At 43.1% G+C, this 13,204-nt stretch overlaps 1 protein-coding gene across 4 annotated transcripts in view; it reads right to left on the reverse strand.

The window, feature by feature from the left end:
- Positions 1 to 13,204, reverse strand: part of celsr1a (cadherin EGF LAG seven-pass G-type receptor 1a) — an 83,899-nt gene that overhangs the window by 6,998 nt on the left and 63,697 nt on the right. For all 4 annotated transcript variants that reach the window (XM_081603721.1, XM_081603719.1, XM_081603722.1 and 1 more), the window contains 18 exons: positions 11,154 to 11,320; positions 10,863 to 11,048; positions 10,673 to 10,786; positions 10,401 to 10,575; positions 10,027 to 10,168; positions 9,380 to 9,500; positions 8,391 to 8,574; positions 7,383 to 7,484; positions 6,560 to 6,654; positions 6,273 to 6,482; positions 5,156 to 5,339; positions 4,903 to 5,046; positions 4,638 to 4,821; positions 3,818 to 3,988; positions 3,607 to 3,733; positions 3,318 to 3,518; positions 714 to 888; positions 148 to 260 (listed from right to left, as the gene is read on the reverse strand). In XM_081603721.1, the coding sequence (XP_081459847.1) occupies positions 148 to 260; positions 714 to 888; positions 3,318 to 3,518; positions 3,607 to 3,733; positions 3,818 to 3,988; positions 4,638 to 4,821; positions 4,903 to 5,046; positions 5,156 to 5,339; positions 6,273 to 6,482; positions 6,560 to 6,654; positions 7,383 to 7,484; positions 8,391 to 8,574; positions 9,380 to 9,500; positions 10,027 to 10,168; positions 10,401 to 10,575; positions 10,673 to 10,786; positions 10,863 to 11,048; positions 11,154 to 11,320 (2,795 nt within the window). The remainder of the gene's footprint in view (positions 1 to 147; positions 261 to 713; positions 889 to 3,317; positions 3,519 to 3,606; positions 3,734 to 3,817; positions 3,989 to 4,637; positions 4,822 to 4,902; positions 5,047 to 5,155; positions 5,340 to 6,272; positions 6,483 to 6,559; positions 6,655 to 7,382; positions 7,485 to 8,390; positions 8,575 to 9,379; positions 9,501 to 10,026; positions 10,169 to 10,400; positions 10,576 to 10,672; positions 10,787 to 10,862; positions 11,049 to 11,153; positions 11,321 to 13,204) is intronic.

A 13,204-nucleotide genomic window follows, 5' to 3' on the forward strand; every position in this document is an offset into this window, starting at 1 on the left:
GCTGATCTTTTGGTTTAGCTTAAAAACAGAAAAATCTGCACTCACTTCAGTGCGTTTATACATTGTGTGATGAAATAGCTCCTTTTACCAGAGGTCTGATAAAAGGAGCTATTATCATGATGAAACTACGAGATGATGTGGACATACGAGAACAACCACAAAGATGGGTCCTGCGAAGCTCCAGATGAGCGTGTCGTGCACAGAGAGCCAGCAGAAATCTGGATTTCCATAACCTTGAGGATCGAGGCCGACTGCCAAACCTACACACACACACACACGCAGACAAATGAATAATTTTTCAAACATCAGAACGTTTGTAAAGTTCTCCTTTAGGTATTGCTTTTGGTGAATTGTTCTGAGATTTAGATTTACAGTGAGTTCTCACATAATGTAGCACTGCAGATATCGCTATGCTAACAACGAAACAACAAAATCTATGCTACGCAGCTAATTGGCTAAACCCATGACTCAACTGCCAAAACCTGTAGCTAGTACTAACATTATTTTATTACATGCTTGGTTATATTAGTTAAAATAAAGTGTGCAAGATTTTAACTAACAACAGAAGAAGGAAGATTTTAGAGGAAAGATTTAGTGTGCTGCTGGAATAAGCAAAGAAATGATTATAAGGCTGTTTTACACATCTTCACGATTGAAGCTAGTAATTGTTGAGGGCGTTGCCTCTAAATGCAGCCATCGGCCTCGTTTCTCACCGGTGATGATGGCCGGTATGCCCCAGCCGATGGCGTAGTAGAACCGCATGTGGCCGTGGTTGATGTTCCGCAGCTCGGTCAGCATGCGGTAGATGTGCAGTCCCTCCACAAACATCCAGGCGAACGTGCACATGTAGAAATAGTGGAGGAGGATGGCTATCACCGTACACACAAACTGGCAGGAGAAGGGGTCAGGCAAAAAAGAAAAACCCAACAGAAAGGGAGAGTTAGTAAAGACATTCTTCAAACTTTGCATCAACTTTGTAATATTCTATCTTAATTCTATCTTAATAACTTCCAAATCCTAATTCCAGCCTTTGACATCTCACCAAATTGGATCCAGGATCATTACAAATATCCCTAAAATGATCTGGATTTGCTCCTCTGCAACTAGGTTGTCTCTCCATTTCTTCTTTTATTTTTACTCCCAACTTAATCATCTGTTGCCACGTTACAGGAATGCGGTACGTCAGTGAATATCCAAGCAGTTGCCATATAGTTTAGCTGGACGAGTGTGCAGAGATCAGAGAGAAAGAAAGAAAAAAAGCTGCTCTGACAGATCTATAAATTTTGCAGCACACAGCCTCGGGCACGAACTGACAGCATTCCAATGGTCAGATCTGTGTGCTCATGCACAACAAGCATGACTTCCACTAAATGTGAAAAATGGAGAGATGAAAGTTTCTAAGTTTTTAGCTGAATTCCAAAATGGTGGAGATAACATGTAAACTCAAAAACCTGTCAAAACCAAACAAAAAAACTTGGGGAATTTTAGAAAAGAATTATGTGTTTAGTTAATCCAGTGGCTTTAACTATATGTGTAATTGTTGATCCTGCTGCATTAGTCTGCAGAGGTGGATAAGCTTTATGGCTTCTAGAGCTGAAAGTGCTACGCAAAGAATAAAAAAAATCAGTCAGAATAATCGTCATATGAGAAGAGCATATTTTGCCATTCAGAATGATGTTTCTCAAAATGGCAAATATTCTCCATGTTTTGGCAATTGTCGATGCCATTGGAAATATCTGACGCATTTGAAACGGTAACCAATGATAAAGGATTAAGTGTGACGCCAAATGATAAGATTTTAGGCATCCGATTTAGCCAGACTAGCCAAATTTGTTTCACTGTGGCAAAGCTTAAAAGAAAACTTATTTTTACTTTTTCAGAGTTTATTGAAGGTTTCTCCATGCCACTTTTCAAAAAGGAAAAGACAAGACAATAAAAAAAAAAAGAGTAGACAAGGACCCAAGCTTATCTTGCCTTGCAGCCATAACCAGAATGGTAAGGGAGCTAAAAATCCATCTAAGTTCATTGTTTGGAAACTTGGTGTCACCAAACCACCACTGGATACAGCTGTTTGCCTATGGAGGATTTTTTCTCCCATAACCCAAGAGCACACATTTTCATTTTGAAAGCAGGACTTCATGCCTTTCTTCTCAAAACGTGCAACTCTTGTACTCAAAACTTCTCCTCGCACTCACACTTAGTCTCTGCTCGGACTCTCTGCTCTGTCCTGCTTTCAAAATAAAAATGTAAGCAAAAGTATTCAAAGTTTTGAGAACAACAGACATGAAATCCTGCTTTCAGACTGAAAATGTGTACTCTTGGATTAAGGCAGAAAGAATTCCTCCATATTTGCCAACTGATTGCCAAGAAACGGCTCATTTGTCCTACAATCACAGACGTAAATGTCCTCAGTTTTGCATGTACGCTTTGATTGTGGGTTTCAACAACAACCACACCAGCTTGGCCTAGAGAATGAAGAATAATTACATGGGAAATCACCTTATACCCAATGTTAAGTACTGTGGAGGATCTGTGACAATGTGGGACTAGGAACCTTGTTGGACTGTGTGGCCTGTGTGACTCTTTGAAATACAAGAAGATTTAATGAAAATCTGGCAGGCTCTACCAGAAAACTGAAAATGATTTATCATGGGATCTGTAGGCAGGATAACAATTTGAAACATTTGGCCAAATCAACACAGACATGATTCAACAGACTACAGAAATCCTGACGAAGGGAGTTAAGAAGATAGTTCAAACACGATGTATGATGATGAATGTACTCAAATGAAGTTGCCTAGATTCTCCCACACAAGTGTGGAGAGCAATGCACATTATTCCTTTAAGCCTGTCCTTTGATGCAAACCCAGATTTTCTAACCCCACAACTGCTTGCATTTAACACCAGAATGACTCAGTACTTGTATTTCTGCACTGTAGACATGCAAAACATGTATCCAGTTAAAACCAAAAGGATTTTTTGGGAAATCTTTGCCAGGACCTACCACCCTAAGGCCTTTGCAGACAGGTTCCAGCATGCCCACACCCACTGGTGTGTGTGTATGTGCTTGACTTGAAAGACACCTCCTCAATGCTCAGCTGTGCATAAATGTGTGTGTGAATGCATAATAAATGATGCCCTTAAATCAATATGTGGAATGGCCGTCAGAGGTTGCCTAAATAGTCTAATTCGCAATCACAAACACGCACAATTTCCCATCGTATCCCAATAAAATCCATTGACATCAGTGGTTATAAGGCAACAGAGTCTGAGAACCTTCAAAGGCTGTAGTACGTGTAAAACGAAACTTTACTGACCATGTTGTCCGTCTGATTGATGCCGAGTAGGAAGACCAGCTCGCAGAAGAAGAGCGTCGCCACCAGGTTCCTGTGGATGGCGTGCAGGTTGGAGCGCAGCCGGTGCAGGAGGCACAACAGGACGAAGGTGAGGAGGAGGAGGAACAGAGAGACGGACACCGTGGCGTAAGTGACGATCTTCAGCGGGAGGACATCGCCGTGCTGCGGTTGGAGGAGAATTCAAAGACGTCAGGTCGAGCGGTGGAAACGTGTCGAGCTGCGTGGTTGGGATGAAACTTCGAGACTCTACCTCTCTCTTCGAAATGTCCATCAGCACGGCGAAGCTGGTCATGTGGTTGCACTGGCAGCTGATGTGGCTGTTGTTCCGGTTGAGCACTTCGCAGCCTCTGGAGGACCAACCGCCTTTGTTTCCGTTTCTAAAAGTATCGACAAACAAATTTTATGTGAAAACTGTTCGGAACATTTCAGCCACTCGACAGTGATATGCGGGTGTAACTCACGAAGAGGAGGAGTGGTCCCAGAAAACACAGACGGGTTTGGTCCGCTCCTCCGTTTCCAGTAGGGTGTACTCCAAGGTGATGGGAGGGTCCAGGATTGGAGGAAGGGGTGGACCCTCGCTGTGGACGGTGGCGCTCACGATTGCTGTGTTGATCACTGGACGGTTGGGGAGCCTTAAAGGAACGGCATAGTTACAAGTATTATTGAAACTGTTGGTGTTTTTGCAGTTTTTTTCTTCTTTAGACAACTACTACTACTGTTGTAGTTGGTGTGCATTGAGTTATCCGCTCAAAACTCCAGGCTTTCCTACCAGTAAATGCACTGTACCCCAGCAGCACCAGGTCAAGCTAACAACATTCTTTGGTGTGGATGTTGTCACTGAGTTATGAATAGATTTCAGTAATGGCTGTTGTGAAAAGCGGGATTATATGTCATTTCTAGCTATCTTGGAAACGTTTGTAAAATTAGTCGTAGCTTCAGTTAACAACAGAAAGACAATGCAGAAAGTTGCTTTTTTTAACCTCTTTGTATTAGAAAATTGTTGGCAACAATTTTGACCATCAACAACTTCAGAGTTGAGCCAATTCTTAACTAATACAGAAGGAGAAGGATGTTTTAGTACGGCTTGCTATGCTAATCACCACGCGACGTTTAGAATTTCATCTATACATTTATTTTCTATCTGAAGATAATCTGAGAACTTTGGTTCACCATGAATATTTTCTTTGACATTGTGTTTTAGATATAACCCTCACAAACATTTAGCTTGAGTCAGACTCAGGTGAAATCATGTTTTTTTCCTCTAGGTTTTACAAACTGTACCTCAGAATCCTCCTGTCAGAATCGTATCTTTCCGGGAGGAGCTGGCCCAGCGACTTGTACACTATGACCACGGCAACCGGCTTAGGTGCAGGCGGCTCAAGGTGGCGCCGTTTTCTGTCAGACATCGTGTGTTCCTCTTCCTCAGGATGGTCGGTCTGGGTCGGAGGTTCTGGAGTTGGCTCCTCTGCGTGCGAAAGAAGAGGGCTGAAAGATCAGAATTACAATAAAAGTGCAGGAGCGGTTCTGATTTAGACGACACGATTACCTTTGTGGACACGATCTCGCAAGTTAAAAAGTGGAAAGTGGACAGAAGACCCGAGTTCTCTGGGGTAGGACTCTTGGATGTCCTTAAAGCGAGGTAATGTTGCCTTCTCTGGGTCTGACACATCCAAGTAGTCCACAGTTAAGACTGTGGAGCAGAAAAAAAGAGGAGAACGGATAGGAAAATAAGCCGAGATTAAGAAAGCATGACGGGTGTGCATACATGTATACAATCTGAACAGGGTTCCAGCACTCACTCATGTTTTCAGTGACAATGGTGAAGGGTTTGAGGTAGGTCTTCCTGACGTTTTGGGCCAACGTGTTGGCATAGTCCTCAAAGTTGCGAAGCAGGTGTGCGGTGCCGCCTTCTGTCCTCTGGATTTGCTCCCAGTGGTCTTTGGTGCCGGGGTCCAGAATGGCACTGCCAGCTCGCACCAAGTTCTGAACAAAACCAAAAACAAAAAAGAAAAACAATAAGACAGAGCTGGACATTCAAGTAAGTTCGGCGTGTGTGTGTGTGTGCGTGTGCGTGCGTGCAGCTCCATAACTCGGGGAAAAGGCTTCAAGGAAACAGCAACTTGCCTAAAAATTTGAGTTGGAGACTGGCCAAATGGGCAACACAAGGGGGAAACACAATCTGACAGAGGCACACTGAAGAACTTTTCAATTACTTACTTACATATACAGTCAATAAGGAATGTGTTCTAAACTTCTAAAATCTAAATAAATAGATGTCTCTGCATCCGATGAGCACTTTTTAAACTTAATGCCGAACATCTTTTCACACTGATGTAATTTGGTAGCATAAGAAATGCTTTGATTTGATTAATGAAATAATATTTAAGCATACCACTGTTGTCTTCCAGGTTCTATTTATGCGTCTTGAGTTTAGTTTTGCCTTGTAAAGAGTTACGGCCCTCGAGTTTGACACATACTCAGTACCAGAATCAACGCGTTTTGATTGGATAAAGGGGCTCGCCCAGAGTGTCATTAATGCAAAAACCGCCACTGTTTTCATTGAATATTATTCCCATATGTTGTCAGATTACATTGAGTTTATGCCTTCTAGCAACCAAAAAATTGCATTTGGTGTGACAGAAAGGTATATTTAAAAAAACACCATGTCAGCTGTTAACTACAGTGAAGGATCTGTTTCTTCCAAAAGTCCTGGAAGACTGGGAAGTGTGTGTTTTATGAATTCTTCCCAACACCGACACACATTAAATGAACCTCCGGCGGCAGGTTAATTTAATATGGAGGCTCATTCCTAGATCTTAATTAGCTCCAAGTTTTATATTTGAATAAATTCTCAGAAATGTTTAACAGAAGGCTACATAGACGACAACAAAACAAGAAGACTCTTCTCTTTTGCACCTCGTTGAACTCTGCGTCCTTCATGGCGGTCAGATCGAAGCCGGACTGCTGGCTCTCGTACTTCAGCACGTGGTTCAGCAGCTGGGAAGCCATCTTGACGTCGTTGCCGTAGAAGTGCGACTTCCTGTTCGTGGCGCTGTGCAGCAAGCGCACGATGGTCTTGGACTGTTCGCTGTTCATCCGGGAGCTGTTGCGGCGCAGCTCCTCGTTCTGGAAAAGTAGGCGCGTGAAATACACTCAAAAACTTGAGTTTTAAACTTTTTGTTTCGTCTGGGAGTAGCACTCACCATTTTCTTCAAATTGGAGAAAGTTGCTGTGGTGCAGTTGAAAAGTTCAGGAGACAACCAGCCCTTCTCGTCGCTGCAGTGGCGAATTGCAGTACCTGAAAAAAAAAAAAAAAAAAATCAGATAAAAAAAACTCAGCTTTCATTTATATTGAGCTGTCTCTTCAAATGTTGCAAAGACAAAACACAACATATTCAACATAACTAAGTCTCTCTAACAATAGAGTGAAAAACAGTGAAGCAGTTCTAGAGTACCTGGTGTTTTTCCAGGAGTCTTAAGGAGCAAACCTGTACATGACTCCCTGGCGTGAAAGCTCTGCCGGATTAACGGATTAATAAAAGATCCTTATTACTGTGTTTTGTATATCGTGTAGGTGTGCTTACGTGCCTTAAAAAGACTAACAAAAGAACAGCTGCACACACGGTTTAACTGACACGAGATAAATTGAAATCTCCACTTTGAGGTAGCTGTGATTCATTTATATTTATACAGCCTATGTCAAGGCTATGAAGTCTTGAGTCATTTCTCATGTCTTTGTGCTTCGCTTACACAGTTAGTTAGTGCTACAGCTTGATAAGCGGCATTTATCAACATCAATTGTTCCTTCTCTGCATATTCTAACGTTTCCAGTCTATATCAAACATTTCACCGTACTCTTAAAGGCATAGAGCTCGGTTAGCAATATCAAGGCTTATTGAGACTGTTATAGAAAACACTATAACTAATACTTAATATATTATTACGTTGTTTCCCATCTTACTTTTGTAGCGTTCTGAGTTAATGTCCCTTGAGAACACTTTTAAAAGTTCTTATTAAGTTACACACCACTGGATCCTTTGGGGCACCCCATGGCAGCAGGGCGTCCGAATTTGGTCTTTGGCCACCAGATGCCAGCGTCAAACGCCTTTGGGCAGCCTTCATACACAACTGTAAAGAAAGCACGAGTTATTTAAGGCGCGACCAATATTTACAATGTTGAGCCGCCACATATATTTTTCAAAGGCATTTCCTTTCAACATGACATGGTGACAGACTTTAAGGTCAGCTCTGATACATGATTACATGTTGCATCAAATCTGAGTTAAGAACAAAAAATGTCTGGAATGTGGAAGCTTGTTGGGCACGCTGACTTCTGAATTTATGGTTATAATACAAAATTTAAAAGAGTTTGAGCACTTTCCGTACTGCGTATAATGTGGGATGCTCAGATTTGAATCTCTGCTTCCTGTCAGCTAAGAAACAGTTTGTTACGAGTGAACGCAGCAGTAACCCTGACAGCAAAATTCATCTCTGCGAGGCCACGAGGTACAGATGACAGATCGACGTACGGCAAGTCAAGGGTGGACACATCTCTGTGACAGCCAGACCAGAAGAAAAACAAACATTAGGCTTTATTTGTTCTTTAATATCATCACTAGATCAGAATCTTGTTTCAGTAAGAGATCATTTTTAAAAAGAGAACCACAGCATGTGTTAAAAAGTCTGAGCATGTCCCACCAGCTCCAAAAAACTTCATGTTAGGTCAGACTGTGACATTTGTTTTTTGTTTTCCATTCATCTGTACTGTATTGTGTATGCGCAGTGCTGCTGCCAAGTCAGCCCAATGGCCAGACTTGCCTCTTCTGCTTCACTGCTCGGTGACAAAGACGCAAAGTTAGCTCGACTGCAGCACCGGCGGATGTGAGTGGCAGCGTTTGTTTCCATCGGGACACTTCAGTGATTCATCCAGGCCAGCTTTGTGAACCACGAACATCTCATGCTCGATTTGAAGAGCCAGACCTGATGTTTTATGTTTACTATTAGGTAAAAAAAAAAAAAAAAACTTTCATCTACCTTCACATCCAGTGGGCGTCACTTCAGCAAAGGGGTTATCGCAGCGGTTGCACTGATTGCCGATGACGCCTCCCTTGCAGGGGCACTGGCCGGTGACCGGGTCGCAGGTTCGAGACTCGGAGCCGATGGGGAAACAGTCACAGGGGTAGCAGGTGTCCTCGCCCTCAGGACGATAGTAGTTGTCCTGGAGGAAAGAGAAATGGTAAAACGGAACTGACAATGACAACTGAGGGAAAGTAGATATTTGCAATCTGACGTTTTTTTGTGACCAAACGTCTTGATCTCTGTTCGAAGGACATTATTCCAGAAGTCTACGACACGCTAGCAGACATTTTTCCCTAAGAGTTAATTGGTTTTCTCCTAACTGTTAGCCTTTCTAGTCATAAACGTTTCCATTTAAAATGCTAACCAAGTCCTGTAAAATCTAGGTTGGAGTTTTGGTCCCGTCACATCCGATGGTGACGATGCCACAGTTGGAGGAGCTCAGCAGCTAACGCTAGCAGCTAAAACTAGCAGCTGCCACTAGCTAAAGGAAGACCGAATGGCAGTAAATGGTAAAAATAATACACACAGATATGACAGCTACAGATGACATGGATGTTTTTTTGTTTTTTTTTATGTCTTTTTATGCTTTTGAAATACGTCTGTAATAGTCAGTTCAGATATAGTGAGTTCAGATACAAGGTTATACTTCTTTCATTCATGATTTCTTTATTAAGTTATTGAGTGAATAAAATAAAAAATAAATTGAAATGAACAAAAAATAAAATTTGCTCAAACTCATCAGTTGCTTCTCTAAAGTCACAGCTGTTGCCTTTTGGCATTTCAGGCACAACTTTATCAGCTGAACCAGTCTTTCTCCTTTTCTTTCATCTCGCAAGATAGATTCTAGTCTTGTGATCTTTAAATGAAACCAAAACATCCATAAAAGAAAAGCAGACACACATCATGAACAACTTGTAAAGGTGTGCGCGTGTGCGTGTGTGTACCTTGCAGCGACACTCTCCAGTGGTTTTGTTGCAGTCTTTATAAAATCCTTTGCTTGTATCACAGTCACAGGGCCCACACACTGGGCTGCCCCACCAACCCGGAGGACACGGCTTCTCCACTCTGTTGTGAAAGAATTAGACAAGTGTGCAAAATCAATTAAGACACCAAAACCAGTTCTTCTTTTTTAAAAGACATCCGTCAAGGTCAAAGGGAAAACATCAATCGTCTGATTATCTACTCAATTTATCTCAAAACATGTTATTTCAGAGTAAACTTCCTCCCCACTTAACAAGTGTTATCACTGTTATATGATCTTGATGGGGGACAAGTGGCAGTATGAGGGCAGCAGAGACTAAACACCTGCAGAGGATCAGTGGAGCAAACACGGGGTGGGGGCGGGAATCCCACATCCTGCTTTAGACAGGAAGTGATGCGTGTCGGCTGGGCCAAGGTTCCAGAAGGAAATGAGTGCCGTCTGATCCGGGCCGGCTACTTCACGTCAACTCTTTCATCAAAACATTACAAGTAGACCAAGAGCGTAACAGCAAAAGAAGATAAGGGAGCTTCATGGGAGTCTGGATTCAGAGACTGAACTTTGAAATACTTCCTGACTTTTTTGGGGGGGGACATGAGGATAAAAGCTTACTTGTTTTCGCAGTACTGGCCGTAGTAGTTCTGTCCACATTCGCAGGTGTACCCGTGGGACGAACTGGGCTTGCGGACGCAACTGGAGATGTGCTCACAGGGATTGAGCTGACAAGCGTCCACGCATTCCTTACCAAAGTAACCTAGAAGGCAGACCATCAACAAGAAATAGGAGATGAATCTGAGTATATGTGCTTTTACATACCTGGCCCCAGAAGGGACACTGAAGGTAACTCGAGATCTGACAAAGTCATCGCGGGATTTTACAAAAGCAACTCCAGATCTGACAATCTTTTCAAGATCTGGCAGAAGTACGCCCCATTTGCCTTTCTTCAAAGTCCATCGTTGGGCTCAGAATTGACATTTGTGGACTACCTGGGTCACAGACGCAGGTGTGTGTGCTCCAGTCGTCGCTGCAGTGGCTGTTTCTAGGGCAGATGTTGGAGTCGCAAGGGTCCGCCAGATCACAACCGTCCTCCACGTGGATTTTCAGGCCCTGAGCCATGTTCACGTTGGCCACATTGGTGGCCGTCTCCCCCGCCCGGACACCCTGATGGAGAGAGATCCGTTTGAAGACGATCGGGAGAAAAACAAGATCTTCTGCAGATCTTAAGATCTGCTGACGCATTCAACAGGCGCACCCTCACCTGTATGCAGCCAACGAATCCTTTGTTAACAACATTTCCCTCTCCGGGCAGGCCTCCAACGTGAAGAGTCCGCACCTTCAGACCTGGGAGGTCATTGCCGATCTCCACAGACTTCTGCTTAGAAACACAAACAGGAAGATGAGAACTTCTTCCTCCAAAGAAATCTCAACTCTAGAAGCAAACCTTGTACCTGGTACATGCCGTAATCCAAGGAAACAGTCGCCATGTATTTAATCTCTTTGCCATCTTTAATGCTTTTCAGTTCGACCAGCAAGTGGTGCCACTCCCCGTCGCTGACGCGGACCTGCTGGAAGCCCAGCGACGCCAACAGCTGCTCCCTCAGCAGCACTTCCATACGGATCTGCTGCTCTCTCAACTGGAGGGTGATAAGATGGAGAAAGTGATCTAGCTAATAGTCTTGAGTTTTTTGTTTTTTTCTTGTAAAGACCATATTTTGCTTTGTTGAAGCCCGTGTTCTGACCATGAGATTTATAGTCGAGGATGATCCGGCGTTGACCTGCATCAGAGTCCCAGCTGGCTGCCGGGTCCGGAACATGAGACCCACGTACCAGGGTACAGCGACGGTGATGTCCGTGTCGCTCCAGGACACCAACGCCTGGCCGTCAAAGAACTGAGGCGAAGGCATCTCTGCGGCAGAATCAGACTGTTATAACACAAGTGAAACATCTCACAGTTTACAGGACCTCAAAGAATCCAACATGTATGTGGAACGTCATTATTGTCACTACACGACGCAATGGCTAATTCTTCTGTACAACAAACAATTTTCTTTAGTGTTTTCTCTACACACGCTTCAGCCAAAGCTGACAGATTCACAAGTTTAGTCAGATGGAAACCCTAAGAAGAGAAAAAAAAAATATTTGTATGTTCCTGGAACCAGCTAATGGATTTGACCTCCATGTTGCTGAAGCAGAAAGAAAAACCTTACTTCGTAATGGGAAAGATTTATCAGGAGCAAATATTTGATAAGGTAAGCTTCATAGCTCAGTAAGGTTGTTAACAGCTGTACAAAACCACAAACTACATCACCTCTTACTTCACACACAATCAATGCCACAGTGTTATAATCAGCTTAACAGGTGTCGAGATAAATGGCAAAAAGATGTGGTGGTTTATTTCTCCTTTTCGCCATGTTGTACTTTTGACGTTTTGATCGAGTTGTATTTTTTCATTGTATTTCAATCGTGAGCTTGCATCAATTTGTACCTGAAGTTTGTACTTGCCTTGACAACAGACAGTTAAGTGAATTTCTATGTTCGACATTCTAAATATACAGTGGGGCAAAAAAGTATTTAGTCAGCCACCAATTGTGCAAGTTCTCCCACTTAAAAAGATGAGAGAGGCCTGTAATTTTCATCATAGATGTACCTCAACTATGAGAGACAAAAAGAGAAAAAAAAAATCCAGAAAATCACATTTTCTGATTTTTAAAGAATTTATTTGCAAAATATGGTAGAAAATAAGTATTTGGTCAATAACAAAAGTTCATCTCAATACTTTGCTATATACCCTTTGTTGGCAATGACAGAGATCAAACGTTTTCTGTAAGTCTTCACAAGGTTCTCGCACACTGTTGCTGGTATTTTGGCCCATTCCTCCATGCAGATCTTCTCTAGAGCTGTGATGTTCTGGGGCTGTCGCTGGACAACACGGACTTTCAACTCCCTCTACAGATTTTCTATGGGATTGACATCTGGAGACTGGCTAGGCCACTCCAGGACCTTGAAATGCTTCTTACGAAGCCACTCCTTCGTTACCCGGGTGGTGTGTTTGGGATCATCGTCCTGCTGAAAGACCCAGCCACGTTTCACCTTCAATGCCCTTGTTGATGGAAGGAGGTTTTCACTCAAAATGTGACGATACCTGGCCCCATTCATTCTTTCCTTTACACGGATCAGTCGTCCTGGTTCCTTGGCAGAAAAACAGCCCTAAAGCATGATGTTTCCACCCCCATGCTTCACAGTAGGCATGGTGTTCTTTGGATGCAACTCAGCATTCATTCTCCTCCAAACACGACGAGTAGAGTTTTGACCAAAAAGTTCTACATTGGTTTCATCTGACCATATGATATTCTCCCAGTCATCTTCTGGATCATCCAAATGCTCTCTAGCAAACTTCAGACGTGCCCGGATATGTACTGGCTTAAGCAGGGGGACACGTCTGGCACTGCAGGTTTGAGTCCCTGGCGGCGTAGTGTGTTACTGATGGTAGCCTTTGTTACTTTGGTCCCAGCTCTCTGCAGGTCATTCACTAGGTTCCCCAGTGTGGTTCTGGATTTTTGCTCACCGTTCTTGTGATCATTTTGACCCCACTGGGTGTGATCTTGCATGGAGCCCCAGATCGAGGGAGATTATCAGTGGTCTTGTTCCATTTTCTAATAACTGATCCCACAGTTGATTTCTTTACACCAAGCTGTTTACCTATTGCAGATTCAGTATTCCCAGCTAGGTGCAGGTTTATAATTTTGTTTCGGGTGTCCTTTGACAGCTCTCTACTTTTGGCCATGGTGGA

Source organism: Poecilia reticulata, chromosome 23 (genome assembly GCF_904066995.2).
Source record: "Poecilia reticulata chromosome 23, P_reticulata-male-v2, whole genome shotgun sequence".
NCBI classification, from domain to species: domain Eukaryota; kingdom Metazoa; phylum Chordata; class Actinopteri; order Cyprinodontiformes; family Poeciliidae; genus Poecilia; species Poecilia reticulata.